General features: G+C 42.9%; 7 protein-coding genes and 1 non-coding gene across 8 annotated transcripts; 4 read left to right on the top strand and 4 right to left on the bottom strand.

The window, feature by feature from the left end:
• Window positions 1-1,113: 1,113 nt before the first annotated feature.
• AAT1 (aspartate transaminase) lies at window positions 1,114-2,421 on the bottom strand (the record flags this gene model as incomplete). Its single annotated transcript, XM_020211826.1, has 1 exon — window positions 1,114-2,421. The coding sequence occupies one exon, from the start codon at window positions 2,419-2,421 to the stop codon at window positions 1,114-1,116; it is 1,308 nt and encodes a 435-aa protein (XP_020063186.1).
• A 2,047-nt stretch (window positions 2,422-4,468) lies between these two features.
• Window positions 4,469-4,796, bottom strand: CANTADRAFT_295068 (uncharacterized protein). The gene has a single exon (XM_020208290.1). The coding sequence runs from the start codon at window positions 4,756-4,758 to the stop codon at window positions 4,564-4,566; it is 195 nt and encodes a 64-aa protein (XP_020063185.1). The 5' UTR covers window positions 4,759-4,796; the 3' UTR covers window positions 4,469-4,563.
• A 315-nt stretch (window positions 4,797-5,111) lies between these two features.
• On the top strand, window positions 5,112-5,183 carry CANTADRAFT_t199. Its single transcript has one exon. It is a non-coding gene; the product is annotated as a tRNA-Gln (tRNA).
• A 99-nt stretch (window positions 5,184-5,282) lies between these two features.
• On the top strand, window positions 5,283-6,382 carry RPF2 (rRNA-binding ribosome biosynthesis protein; the record flags this gene model as incomplete). Its single annotated transcript, XM_020211825.1, has 2 exons — window positions 5,283-5,296; window positions 5,419-6,382. 2 exons carry the CDS (start codon window positions 5,283-5,285, stop codon window positions 6,380-6,382), a joined length of 978 nt encoding a protein of 325 aa, XP_020063184.1.
• Window positions 6,383-6,623: 241 nt separating this feature from the next.
• Window positions 6,624-10,094, top strand: CANTADRAFT_54781 (uncharacterized protein; the record flags this gene model as incomplete). Its single annotated transcript, XM_020210366.1, has 1 exon — window positions 6,624-10,094. One exon carries the CDS (start codon window positions 6,624-6,626, stop codon window positions 10,092-10,094), a length of 3,471 nt encoding a protein of 1,156 aa, XP_020063183.1.
• Window positions 10,095-10,761: 667 nt separating this feature from the next.
• Window positions 10,762-11,085, bottom strand: DAD2 (Dad2p; the record flags this gene model as incomplete). Its single annotated transcript, XM_020211130.1, has 1 exon — window positions 10,762-11,085. One exon carries the CDS (start codon window positions 11,083-11,085, stop codon window positions 10,762-10,764), a length of 324 nt encoding a protein of 107 aa, XP_020063182.1.
• Window positions 11,086-11,511: 426 nt separating this feature from the next.
• SGO1 (Sgo1p) lies at window positions 11,512-13,020 on the top strand (the record flags this gene model as incomplete). Its single annotated transcript, XM_020206926.1, has 1 exon — window positions 11,512-13,020. One exon carries the CDS (start codon window positions 11,512-11,514, stop codon window positions 13,018-13,020), a length of 1,509 nt encoding a protein of 502 aa, XP_020063181.1.
• A 40-nt stretch (window positions 13,021-13,060) lies between these two features.
• Window positions 13,061-13,997, bottom strand: CDC21 (thymidylate synthase). Its single transcript, XM_020207959.1, has one exon. The coding sequence runs from the start codon at window positions 13,989-13,991 to the stop codon at window positions 13,080-13,082; it is 912 nt and encodes a 303-aa protein (XP_020063180.1). The 5' UTR covers window positions 13,992-13,997; the 3' UTR covers window positions 13,061-13,079.
• Window positions 13,998-14,426: the final 429 nt, after the last annotated feature.

Raw genomic sequence — 14,426 nt, 5'->3', positions numbered from 1 at the left:
GCGAACGCTTTGCTGCAGGAGAGAACTGTTGGGACAGGCGTCCAGTGTCTGCGTCTACGTCGTATCTGGCAGATCTTCTGCGGGCGGTGGCACGCAGAGCGACAGTCCTCTACCAAGCCGCGACGTCAGTGTCGCTTACACCTACAATCGGGAATCGGGGCTGGGCTGGTGCTTGGATAGGGGCAGTGTCACGTGGACCAAGGGAAGGACCGTGGATGATGGTTCTAGTCTGGCTAATTTTATTATCAATAGTGTATCAAACGAGGAAATGGTATTCGTAATAGAGCAGCAGGAATTTAGTTGATATCGTTTCTAGGTTTGTCCATATTTAATTTAATCAGAAACGATTATTCATCCTAGTTATAATTCTTCTGAGATCTATGAATATTTTTTCTCCATGATTACTCCCAGCAGAGGAGGTGAACCGCACCAGCATACTGACCTCATGAATAAGTTGAACAGTGCGAATATGGACAACTGCGCTCAATTGTAGATTGCCATAGCCATTAGACTGCCCTAAAGTGAGCAGTTGTGCAATTATTGAAATTTGTGAGAGATAGAAGTATCACAGTCGTCTGAAATAGTTGATGCCAAACTTCTGATCCATAATATATGATCGTCTGCCTTTTATTAGTAGTTTCTGTTCCTATGAATCCTTTTACTGAGGGTTATTCAGGTCGATGGTGTAAATCTTAGATGAAATCGATACTTCATACTTAGAGGAGGAGGAGATTGTTGTGTTGATACAATTGGAGTAAGGTTAAGACCCTATAAATCTCTTAGATAATATAGCTCTTGCTCGAGTATTAGCAATTCATTAAACTGACTTTAATACCGTATGAGCCGAATTGGATAGGGCCTGATCCTTAGAATTGAGCTTAAACTCCCATTCCACCTTACTTGACCATATCATCTGATGGAATCATACCACGTCCACGGTCGTCATGCATAAATCATCGCCTTTGTAGGACCTCATGTTTCTAGGAGCACTGTTTTTCAAACTTATCCGCATGTTGTTGAACGTACAGCATCTGGGATCCAGGAAACCCACGATTAAATTTCTGGATACCGGCTACACTTGGGCTATACTTTGTACATTCACTATTTCGTGGCTTAAGCCTTGACCACCTGGTTGATGGCGTCGGCCAAGTATTCAACGTTCTTGTCGTTGATTCCCGAGATCGAGAATCTACCGTCCTCGGTGGCGTACACGGAGAACTCGTTTCTCAATCTGATCACTTGCTCAGCAGACAAACCAGTGTACACAAACATACCTCTTTGCTTCAACAAGTGGTCCCAGTTGTAGTTGGTCTTGTCCAAGTTTTCGTACAACTTGGATCTGACGGTGTTCAATCTGGAAACAACGGCGTCCAATTCCGACAACCATTCAGGCAAAAGACTGTTTTCGTCGTTGAAAATGGTTTCGACAATCTTGGAACCGTGGATTGGTGGAGAAGAGTAGATTGGTCTGATCAACTTCTTCAATTGAGACTCAATGGCCTTGGAAGCGTCGGAAGACTCGGTAACGATGGAAATAGAACCAGTTCTTTCACCGTACAAACCCATGTTCTTAGCGAAGGATTGACACAAGGCGTAGGACTTGAGCTCGTCGTTAGCCACCAACTCGTTCAATCTTCTGATCAAGCCAATGTCCTTGAATGGGTCACCAGAAGCGAAACCTTGGTAGGCCATGTCGACCAAGGGAAAGAACTTCTTGGACTTGATGATTTCCAAAACTTCGTCCCATTGCTGTGCGGTCAAGTCCATACCAGTTGGGTTGTGACAGCATGCATGCAACAAGATGATGGAGCCCTCATCTTGGGATTGTAACGATTGCTTCAAGTTGTCGAAGTCCAAGTCGTTCTTGGAAGTTTCGTAGTAGGCGTAGAATTCAGGGGCTAAGCCGGCGTCCTTGAAGACAGCCACGTGGTTGGCCCAGGTTGGCTTTGGAACCAAGATCTTCTTGTTTGTGTAGAAACGGTTGAGGAAGTCGGCAATCACACGGAGGGAACCGGTACCGGAAATGGTCTGGGAAGTGACGATTCTGTTGGCTTCGATCAACTTGGCACCATTGGCGTCCTTGTTGGAGTTGTTGAAGATGAAGTTCTTGACAATGTTTTGGAAGTTCTTGTTTCCGGTGATGCCGGTGTATTCCTTCTCGACCTCCTTGGCCAACAAGATCTCCTCGGCCTTCTTGACTGATGGGAAGATGATAGGCTTTCCGTCGTTGTCACGGTACGCACCCACCCCCAAGTTGATCTTCTTGGTGTTGGTGTCCTTGACGTAGGCCTCGGAAATCCCCAAGATCTTGTCAGGAGGAGCCAATGGAATGTCGCTCCATTTTTGCAATTGAGCGCTGGTGGAGAAGGCAACGCCGGCTCTGGGTCTGGCAGCCAATCTGATTTGGACAGGTCTGTACATGGTGTCTGTTATCGTGAGGGTTTGGCAAAGCGGACTTTGCAGCTTTATATACGCCTCACCTTAACCCCACCTGAAAATTTTGCTGCCGATTTGAGTCATGGTGGGGAGTGTCGCGGACCGGCACCGAAACGTTCAGGCCACAGCGAATGGCGTTGCGGGAGGGCACGGAAGATGGCGCCAGGGGGGTCGGCTGGGACGAGTGGGGCGAGAATTGTCCGTATGTGGAGGGGCAGCTGGCGACTGGCGTTGGCGTGAACGGGACAGGTGAGTATAGAGGCACGGATGAAAGGATGCACGTGAAATGCTAGTCCGTGTTTTTCCGCGGTGACCCATCAGCCGATAGTCGGAGGAGCTCGGCCTGAGTCCAGCCGCTAGGATGCGCCAATGGGGCTAACCCCGATATGGCAGGCGTGGCGGGTGGTGGAGGGGTCGGTGTTTGAAGCGACCATCCGCTAACAGCACGTGAGGAATCCGTGGGGTGGTGGCTCGGCTCAGAGTGGTCCTCTGGAAAATACTGTCTCGCATACACTATGATATGTTCATAATAATATTGGGAATATATGCTCTGGGCTCGGCTCAGAGTGGTCCTTTAATGTATTTACAATACGACTCTGGGTGAGAGAAGGGTTGTTCACAATCATACTATAGGAATATGGCTAATAAAATTAATAGACGTCTCTAGTCGCCTCGTGCTCATCTGGATACAATTTATTAGTATGTGAATTTTCATCTTTTCGCCAGTCCTTCATCCTTTTGTCTTCGTATCTTTTTCATGTTTTTCATTATATTTCTTTCGTGAATTTTCTGTGGTCTTTCATCCTCTTCTTCATATCTCATTATGCCTTTCCCGGCCTATATCTCTCCAATGCTCTTTTTCCATGAAACGCATTTCATGTCATCTGTGGGTTGGTCCTTGTGGCAGCACTAACAGCTTGACTCTGTCAGTAGCCACACGTATTTATTATGTCTGCCCCCATTGTGCAGTATTCGGCTGCGAAAGAAGAGTCAAGCCACCGGGAAACAAACCACCTTTATCTGATAATAGCCTACAGGTTGCGGAACTGGATCAGTGCTCATTGATTGAGTGAGACGCTGCTAGTTGAGATGTTCAGTGACCTCCCGTGTTACTGGTTGCTGGAATCATCGTTTCGTAGCAATATATCGATTGACATAGAATAATTGTAGAATGCTCACAAACCAAGTAATTCCTGACCTGACACCGTTCCACTTAGAATAAAGGTAGAGAACAGAACTTAGCCAATAACAGGGTATTTTGCCCAATATAATTAGTTCACAAATTTATATTACTTCAAAAATAAGAAAGTTTAGAGTTCTTAAGTTCACAAGTTGTTTGACTAGTATCAGCTAGTAATTTCAAGTTTCAAGGATACCCAGTATCAATTGCTATTTGCCTTCACACTAACTCTCAATAGCTCGTGTTACCTATTTTTCGATAACCACAACTTGCCTTAAGACAACGAAGGTGCATTTTAACATTTGATTTAGGCAACTAGTGTGAGATTTCCTACATCCTTGGTAGCGTACATTGTGATAACACTTATGACTTATGAAACTGACTGAACGGGCTTTACATCGTCCTTACTACCACACTAAAATAGGGAGGATCTCGAAACTCTCAAAAGTCTAAATTTGTACTTAATAAAATTCGACTACAGAATTGTGGAAGCTTCAAAATTCATTTCGCAGCCTTAATTGTATTATGCTTCAAATACAAGGCTAAAATTTATGTTATTTTATTTGAGTGGCAATGAAGTTGAATGAAATGTAAGAAGTTCAAGAGCATTTCCTTGGTATTTTCGATGAGTTCACTCACTGATACAATGATTTGTTTTTTGTGCCATTTATTTTAAGGACTTGTAATAAGAAATGACTATTGAGATTAGAGGAAGTAGAATAGGAATTGTAATGCTTTTTCGATTTGGCACTTGCTACCTTCAGTAACCTACAAGTGCTATATCAGACATGAGACGACTATTATGCAAGAACAACTCATTAACATGATAGCTCTCTTGAGTAAAGTGGAAACTTTTTTTTTTTTTGCTAATGGGAAGTATATTATAATCTACTGACTATATACCTATTGCAATGGATAACACACCATTCTGGTCAAACCGTTATAATTCAATTAATTTTTGAATTTAATTTTGTTTTTTCATGATTTTTTGCAACTTGGTGCGCAAGAGAAGGCACCTCGTAGAAGCAGCTCATGTTAGATAATATTTTCATTAGGAACTTTGGCTGGACAAGAGGAAAGACAATTGGTTGGTGGTTGGAGGACGAGCATGGGCCTCCCCTTGTGCTCGTCGTTGTATCCATAACCTCCAAAGAGTCTTAATCAACTTGTCCAATTTGATGATAGTTGTATCATTTGTAATCTGCGCCAGTGGGGCGACTAAGCTTCGTATGTTGCGAAGTTGTGTTCTGATAGCTTCACTTTTTTTATTGTTGACAAAAGAACGTATGCTTTACCTCTCTATATTGCGCAGCAATTGTAAGATCGTGACCATAATTCACTCTGTAATATTCTATACCTTGGGAGATGCATGTGACTCCCCCGATATGTCTCATACGTGATAAATTCTTCTATGACAGCTTTTCTGATATTTGATTACGTAATCATCTCTTAAACCTAGTGAGTTATTCGCCAGCAATACTCAAAGTAACTATTAGGTTGTATAGTGTAGTGGTTATCACTTTCGGTTTTGATCCGAACAACCCCGGTTCGAATCCGGGTACGACCTATTTTTTCTCCCTCACATTTTTAATCACGTGATACAATTTTTTTCACTAGATGAGCCAAATTTGATAAGATGAGATGAGCACTATAGCATATTCCAACAATGATTAGAACTGTGTATGTACCTTTTGATCTAGAGTCGCATGGTTGGTCCAGTTGCTTGCCTTGGAAATTTCAGGTTACTTGATAGTAGCCAGTTTCCACTGCGGCAAATACTTGAATCATATACTAACATATAGTAAACCAAAAAACGCCCGTTCTAAGAGAGCTCTTGCTAAGCAAGAAGCCAAGTTGGTCGAGAACACCAAGACCGCTTTATTCGTTCCAGGATCCACCGGTAACAAGTTCTTGCACGATGCCATGTGTGATCTTATGGCGTTGAAGAAACCATTTGTTAAGAAGTTCAGCAAGAAGAACGATATCAGACCTTTTGATGATGCCAGCACCTTAGAATTCTTTGCTGAAAAGAACGACACATCCTTAATGGTCCTCTCCACACACAACAAGAAGAGACCTAACACCTTGATCTTTACCCGTTTCTTCAACCACAAAGTATACGACATGCTTGAATTATCCATACAAGACAACCACAAGTTATTGCAAGACTTCAAGAAGTTGACTTTCACAGTTGGATTGAAACCAATGTTCACTTTCAACGGACCAGCATTTGACTCCCACCCTGTCTTCCAACACGCCAAATCATTATTTATGGACTTTTTCCGTGGTGAAGAAACTGATTTACAAGATGTTGCTGGTTTACAATATATTATTGCTTTATCCACCGGGGAAATCGAAGATCCAAACGATTCCAAGAACCTTCCACTTTTACATTTCAGAGTATACAAATTGAAGTCTTACCAATCAGGCCAAAAACTTCCAAGAGTTGAGGTTGACGAAATAGGACCAAGATTTGACTTCAAGATCGGCAGAAGAGTTTCTCCTGCTCCTGAACTCGAGAAGGAAGCCTACAAGAAGCCTAAGCAATTACAAGCCAAGGTCAAGAAGAACGTTTCTACCGACTTTATGGGTGACAAGGTTGCTCAAATTCACTTGGGTAAGCAAGACTTGGGCAAGTTGCAAACTAGAAAGATGAAGGGTTTGAAGGCTAAGTATGACCAAGACAGTGATTTCGATGATGAGGATGATTTCGTCGACGCCATTGACAACGAAGAACCTGCTGTCAAGAGAGCCAAGCACGATTAAGTGTGGCTGGCCGTATTGCAATAATGTATAGTAACCTAAATTATGTAATAGAAGAAAAAAACATACCACAAGTAGACCCTAAGTAGGAGGTCAGAAGAAGCTCAACATGGCTAGTCGAGACTAGGGTAGCAGGCTGCTTACTCTTCTCCTAGCTTCACTCCGAATATTACGTAATACATTACAAATCGCCTCTAACTTTTTTCAAAACAACTCTGCTCTAACATATCGAACAGGCCCAACCATGTCCAGCTCAGGATCTATATTCAAGCCCAGGAAGTCGGCACTCTCATCGAGGTCACCTACACCTGCTGCTTCGTCAATTTCCTTCAGTCATCAGAATGAGCCAAAGACCACAAGTCACTTCAAGGACACTGCGTTGGAATTGACCAAGAACGAGAACTACTGCATATCCAAGCTTCCAGCATTGCCAGCCGTGTTTGAAAGATCGCAAGGTTCTCAGCTTATTAATGCATATTCCGATCACGAATCCAACTACTCGTTAGTGATTGACGAAGACGCAATCCATGTGTGGAGTTACAAGTCAGCAGATCACACCCCATTATCCATACAGTTCCCAATCGAAAGGTCGAGCGTTATACCTTTAGCAATTTTGACAAAGCCATCTAGTGGAGTCTCGCAGGACCCCGGATTGGTCATCATCGACTCCTCGTCGGGTCTTGTTAAGTTCTACGAAAGTGTGCAGCACGCACCAGCCTTGGGGTTGATCAATAACAAGTCTTTGGAGTTGAAGCTTGATATCAACAGCCAAAAGGGTGAATACATCACTTTAGCCGAGAATGTCGAGCCTGCTGGTATTGTCGTGGCTACCTCCTGGAAAAGATGCATTCTCGTGTCCCTCCGCGACTTCAAAAGCAAGCCTCAATTGTCTTCGGTTGAATTATTGTCTAACACCAAGTCGAAGTACTTGTCTTTCATTTTTGGATCGGAAACAACCAACGAGATCTTCGATGAGATTGTCAGCATAAGATCGGGAAGAATCATAAACCATGGAATGACCCAGGAAATTTTCATATTGGATTCATCTGGTGGGTTTCATATCGTTACCTATCAGTTATTGTCTGCAAGCGGCTCACCATATGTTGACAAAAAGAAGTCATATAGTCATAACTTGACAACCTATTTCAAAAATAGCATCGACGGATACCTTCCAGGAACAAACTTGGATCTCAGCTTTTTAGATTTGTGGCCATCAGCAGAACACGAGAACATCTACGTGGGTCTCTGCTATGTCAAAGAATCCTACAAAAGCCCTAATTCTCAAAACTTGTTACTTTTGACTATGAGAATTGACCCAACTGGAGTTTTGCCTTATGGGTCTCACAAACTTTCTAGATACAACCCCGAAGAAGCAAGTATCAATAAGCCTAGACTTTTCTTGCCTAAGCCTGGAAAAACAGCCTTTGTCAGCATTGATAACTCCATGATCATCACTGATATCAATATCTCGTACGTCGAGGAGTCAGCTGCGTCTGTTTCCTACTATACTCCTAGATGGGAAGATGTCGTTAGATTGAGATCCAATATCGATATTCTCGGCTATGGATATGAAGACCAAACATTTAATAACAACCCTTCTGCAATTTTGTTGACGAGAAATAATGGAGTTTTAAGAATTGAAAGATTTCCTACTAGCATCGATGGTGGTGATTCCACGGACCCATTGCTTATAGTGAAATCCCATATCGAGCAGGCCATCTTTTACTTCAAGTCTGAAGAGATCGAGTTTGATGTTGTGCAACAGTTTTCCGATGAAACAGTCTTACAGGCAGTCTCCCAGATTATTGAAGAGATCACAAGCTCTTCTTCTCCTTACTTGCCATCTTTTTTGCCATCCATTACAGACTTTTTGGCTCTCAAAGTTGAATTGTTCGAAAGATTCATTACTTATACACAAAGAAACTTTCCATCGGTATTTCCAATTGCAGTTTCTACTATCGTGGATGCTTTGGAGAAGAACGATTTTGCTCTTCAATTATGGATCCAGATTGAAGCAGAGAAAGCATATTCCAACACTCTCAAGTCTACATTGGAACAGGTTATTATCGAGACCCAGGTGGTGGCTGCAAACGAAGACACTTTGAGAAAATTTTTCAGCCAAGGAATTAACTCTGTCAATGAAGTGTTCACAAAATTTGTTGAAAAATTGTTAGCAGACGATTTTTCATTGCCAATACTTACCTCCCTCATTGTACAAGCCACGTATTATGGAATCCTCAAAAATGAGATCCGTTATCTTGCAGACAACGAGCTCATTCCACTCAGAAAGATTTGGGTCTTTGAGACTCCATTATTGATTAGGATAGAACAAGTATTCACTAGTGAGTATTGTGAGGGTGGGGATGAAGTGAAAACTCAAAAGAGCAAAGAAGACTTGATAAAATTGTGCGAAGTGTTGTACTATTTTGTCACTAGTGCCATTCAGTATATGCAATTGTTTGATGCAAACAATGACCAATTGAAGGAATATGTACAATGGTATAAGGGCAGAAACACTCACTGGATAAGTGCCTTATTGAAGCAAGATTTGATCCAACAAGGCATCGAAATCACCGAGAAGTACCACGATTTCTCCTCTTTGGCGCAGATTCTCGAGTTTCAAAAGAAACGCTTGGAAGATATCTATGGCGAAGACAGCTTTGAGGTGGATAGTTTGCTTCAAAGATACGTCTATTACTTTGAAAGATTCAAGTATGAATTTGCATCGCTGTTATATGACTACTACGTCAAGAATGACCAGATTCAAGCACTCTTATTGAGTTTTACTAATTACAAGTTCTACTTGGAAGAATATCTTGAAAAGAACGCCAAAAAGACTTCCAAATTTTCATGGATCCGTTACTTGTTGGACGAAAATTTCAACAAGGCCAGTAAGGTGCTTGTTGAGTCTGCATCAAAGTTTGAAGCTGGTGACAACTTGGACAATAAGGAAGTAAAGTACTCTTTGGCCAAGTTAGCTGTTATTGCAGCAAGAGGTACTGGTCATTCTGACCTGGATGTTAACATGGATGGTGATGGTTCTAGCTATCTTTTGGAAACTGAGAATAGCTTGACCAAGATAAAGAGTCAGAAAAATTTGTTCTCATCTTTGATCAAGAATTATGGCGGAGAAGTACAACTTTTGAAATTCGATAACATCCTCAAGGGCTTCAAGAATTCCCACATTGGCAACGGAATTGCGCAATCATTATTGAGTAGGTCTTTCGATCAACTTGTCAACAACAAGCAATTGAAGACCATTGATTTAATCAACTGGCTCACTTTGTTGAAACCATCGATCATCGAAGACAGGGGGTTTGGATTGGCATTGAAGGTGGCTGCTTTGGTTGATGACAAGCAGCTCTTTGAATACTACACCAGATTGATCTGGCTCAGATTGCTCACAATTGGCGACGACTGGTCGCTCTTGGATAAGGCAAATTTGAAGATCTCCACTGACGAGCATATCAAGGAGAAAGTCAGAGGTACTGTGTTGTTCAAGACTTTCAAGGAGATCAATTTGGATAATAAGTTGATTAACCAATTAGAGTTATTGTTGAATTCCAAAGGGGTATTTGAAAACGCCGAAAATGATTCTGTGGCACAAGAAGTTAACAATACTATGGTTGAAAAGTTGACGGGATACTTCCAGAAGTACGATTTCGTACAATGGGTTATTTCCATCAAAGAAGAGGCTAGAGGAGAAAATGAGTAGATGGGTCTAGGTTTTAGATGATAATGTACATTAATATATTTAAGCAGCGAGGATTCGTACGATATGTGTCAGTCAATTCCGGGTCAGGCCGGACCCTGATACAATTATAATATTGTATTTGAAGAGGTAAGGCTACCCCTTCATGTCAAAATGTAATTACATCTACTTGGGAAGCAAATCAATGATTTGTGCAACATCCTGGCTGTAGAACCGATGAGAATCTAGCTTCTGTGCTGCAATCCACGAATGGAATGTTACCTTTCTTTTAATGCTGTCAAATTATGGACAGTACTTATGCTGGAACTTTGGACCTAGTAGCCACAGAGCTTCCGGAGCTTGTGCCACATTGAGGCCAATGTTCTCGAGAGGTAAATCACGCTGCCAATGAAAGGCATCCACGAAATCAAGTAGAGATCTTTTGAAGAGTCCTCAATCTGCCAATATTTGACTGGAGCGAGATAGGTCAAGCGATTATTGGTATAGTTAGAAGCCACTATTCCATATGTTAATAGAAATGCAAAACCTTGCGCCATCCGTAAAGCCATTCCATCTAGTGATGTGTGGTAAAATAAACTTGCAAATAAAACTTAGCTGCAATTAAGTAACTCAAAGCATATGTCGTTTCCTCGTTTGGTAATGGCAGGTTACTTCTTTTGTCGCCTTTTGCTCATTCATTGGTATCTTCTTCTTGTTCTTCCTTGTCCAACTTAATCCGTACCAAAGCTTCCGGTAAAGGTGCTCGTGACTCGTAGTCACTCTCACTATACTTCATCAATCCCAATGATGCCAATGAGATCGATTTCACCACATTTTGCCAATTGGCCAAGATGAGTGCCACACTCTCAGTTCCTCCTTTCATGTGCTCGAGCTTGTCGCCTACCAGTTCCAAGTTGGTAGCCAATTCGGCCGTGAGCTGGCGGAACTCTTGCAACATCTCGAGGTCTGCCCTCTTGTCTACGATTGTCTGGTGGTAGACGTTATTTTTCAGCATTTTTCGGATTTTGGTATGATTCTGATCGTTGTGGTCGGGATGTTTGTATTTGCTGAAGTAGAATCGGGCCCGATCTAACTCAACGTAAGCCTATGCGTATTTAGTGGATGTTGTTTGGAACGCGGTGGTGGATTGTGGTTGGGATGGCCTGTGGTTATATGCAGTAGACGAAGGTCAGTCAATTAACCGTACGCCAGACGGCATTTCTCGGCTTGAAAACTGGCCAAAGTCACATAGGAGGATGGAGAGATGTCCTGGAGGCACACGACAGCGCCAGGGACCAGCTACACAAGATTATATGGTGAAAGCGGTGGCAGCCCCCGAAAGTGTATTCCTGTATATAATCCGCTCGTGACGTACGTCACGCGATGGATCAGCTTTGTTTATCCAAACACAACAAACCCTTCTTGACGCCACCGCTCCAAAATGGCCAGGAAATCAATAGACTTCTCCCAGTCGTTGTTGAAGTTTCAGGGAAGTGTACCTGACAGGTCCGAGCCTAAAAATCCGGCGGTTTCCGCTCGATTTCGACCCTTTGAAGACCCCAAACAATCCTCCCCACCACAAGATGACTTAGCCAACGAAAAGTCACTCAAGCACAAGTACACCCAACAGAACACGCTCCTCGCAAGAACTAACGCTATGATGCAGCGCAAAATGAACGATATGGAGACCAGATTGGTCGAGTTATCAAATGAGAACAACAAACTCAAGAAGAGCCATACCAACAGGAGTGTTGAAAACAAGAGACAATTAGAGCATAAAGTTGAAATGATCGAAGGCAAGTTGTTTGAGAAGTTTGCTGACATTCTACAGCTCATGAAGCACCTCCGATGGGAGGAAGGCTTGACTGCAAATCCACAACTAGATGTCTTGAACGAAATAAACCGACCCATTACGTCCACTCCCATTGAAAGTGAGCCCACAATGGGCAGCCCATTCGGTCTTATTGGTCCTTCAGGAAGTATGTTTGGACAAAATGAGGGCATACCTAAGTCCTTGCATCCAGAGGAAGTCCCAGACTTCAGCAAAGACGTAACTGACTCACAGGTGAATCAGACATTTTTGGATGAAGAAGTCACCGAATATGCTAAGATAGATAAGTTTTCAACTATTCTCGAGGATAAGGAGCCATCTGAAACTTCCAAAATTGCAGATCCGGATCCAGTGCAGGCAGAAATTCCTAAGAGTCCATCGCCTCAAATTAGCACGTCGGACTGGCTAGCAAAAGCAAATGAGTTAATAAAAGAAAACGAGTTGAGCAAGTCAAGAAAAGCCAAATCTTCTGAATGGAATGAAAACGAAAAGCAAAAACATCATGAGCAAACCGTAACGAATACCCAGCATGAAATACCACCAAAAAAGGTCAAACATAAAGGCAAAGCCCTTGTGGTGAACACTGAGTTCAAAGGCGAAATTGAACAACAACAAAACCTTGAGTCCAAATCCCCAATAATAGATTTGAGGAGCTCAAGGGAGGTATCAAGCGAAATAGAGGATATCAAGGAAGAACCGGTAGGAAGGCCCCGCAGAGCTAGAAAAAAGGTTGATTACAAGCCTGTCCCATTGCGAGCTAAGATGAGAAGAGAGTCGGTCAAGTTGTTGGATGCTGTGGGTGAGAATGTGTTGATCAACTACGCAGTAAGCAAAAGACCAACAGATGAGGAGGTCGAAAGAAAGAGAAGAAACGACGAGGAACAAAACGATAGTAGCACGAAAAGAAAACCTTTGTCGGTGTTGAAGGACAATGTGATACGAAACTCAAATCCGGAAAGCAAGACAGTAATCAGTCCAAATGCGCCAATTCTGGAGCAGGACAAAGAGAACCAAATGGACATGTCGGTGTTCGACTTTGAAGAGGGAGGTCCCAGAAGACGTTCCGTGTATGTGGGCAAAAAAACCGCCAGAAGGAACAGAAGACAGACAATGATGTAAGGAACAGTTGATTTAATTAGGTTTACAATCAGTTATTTAATTCGTTAGGATCGCATATATTAAACACTCATTTTCATCTTGATAGGACCGTAAGGATCGTACTCGGAGATTTCGAAGTCTTCGTATTTAAAGTCGTCTATGGTCTTGATGTGGTCAGCTCTTTCAGCCTTGATGTGGAGCTTAGGGAAGTCCCTAGGTATTCTTGTCAATTGCTCTTTCAAAGCATCGATGTGGTCCAAGTATACGTGGGCATCACCCATGGTGTGTATGAATTCTCCACAGTCCATGTCCACGATGTGAGCGATCATTTTGGTCAATAACGCGTAGGAAGCGATGTTGAATGGGACACCCAAGCCCATATCACACGATCTTTGGTAGAGAAGACACGACAACTTGGGCCTGGCGTTCTCAGGGAAGTTGACGTAAAACTGACAGAAAACATGGCAGGGAGGCAACGCCATCTTGGCGAAATCAGGTGGGTTCCACGCCGACATGATGATTCTTCTATCGTAAGGATTCGTCTTCAACTTCTTGATGACGTCCAGCAATTGGTCAAAGCCCTGGCCAGCGTAGTCTGCATCGCAGTCCTTGTATTCAGCTCCAAAGTGTCTCCACTGGAACCCGTACACTGGCCCCAAATCACCCTCTCTGCGGTGGGTCAACCCCAATGAGTCCAAGTACTGTCTGGACCCGTTTCCTTCCCATATTTTGACTCCCTTGTCGCTCAAGAGCTTGGCATCGGTGGAGCCGGCCACGAACCAAAGAAGCTCATGAATAATTGCCTTGGAGAACACTTTTTTGGTGGTCAAGAGTGGGAAGGTGTCGTTGGACAAGTCAAACCGGAGCTGTGGAGGAGCGAAAACGGAGCGCGTGCCGGTACCGGTTCTATCAGGACGGTTTTCACCGTTGTCTATGATGTACTGGCAGAGATCGAGGTACGCCTGTTCGGCGGAGTTCTTGGACTGGGTCATGGTGGTGGTGTAAAGACGCGTAGGACGCGATCTGATGGAGTATATCAAAATGCGATATTGAGCCGGACACGACACGAAACTGGGATGTCAGACAAGGAAGCCAGATAAGAGGTCGAACCTGTGGGTTGTGATGATTGATAAGATTGAACTTGCTTCTTTAGGTTTTTTGTATTTTTGGGCTTTAAATTGTACACATTTCAATTTTGACTATCATTCTATTGCGACATTTGCTATTAGCATATTTAATTGCTTGATTTAATGTAATACGTTCGAAAGTACCCCTTGATATGTAAATTGGTTGTTGCGTAGATGTTTTTGAGCTGAAAATACGAGAAAAGCTCAGGATCTCCCACTGGAGACATGAATTCGATATTTCCGCTCGAGCAGGAAGAGATAAGAGTTTATCAGGCATTGACAAGTAAGTTTCAGAGTTGG

The sequence above is a fragment of the Suhomyces tanzawaensis genome (genome assembly GCF_001661415.1).
Source record: "Suhomyces tanzawaensis NRRL Y-17324 unplaced genomic scaffold CANTAscaffold_6, whole genome shotgun sequence".
NCBI lineage: Eukaryota > Fungi > Ascomycota > Pichiomycetes > Serinales > Debaryomycetaceae > Suhomyces > Suhomyces tanzawaensis.
The sequence above is the reverse complement of the archived record's forward strand: the minus strand, read 5'-3'. Positions and strand labels throughout refer to the sequence as shown.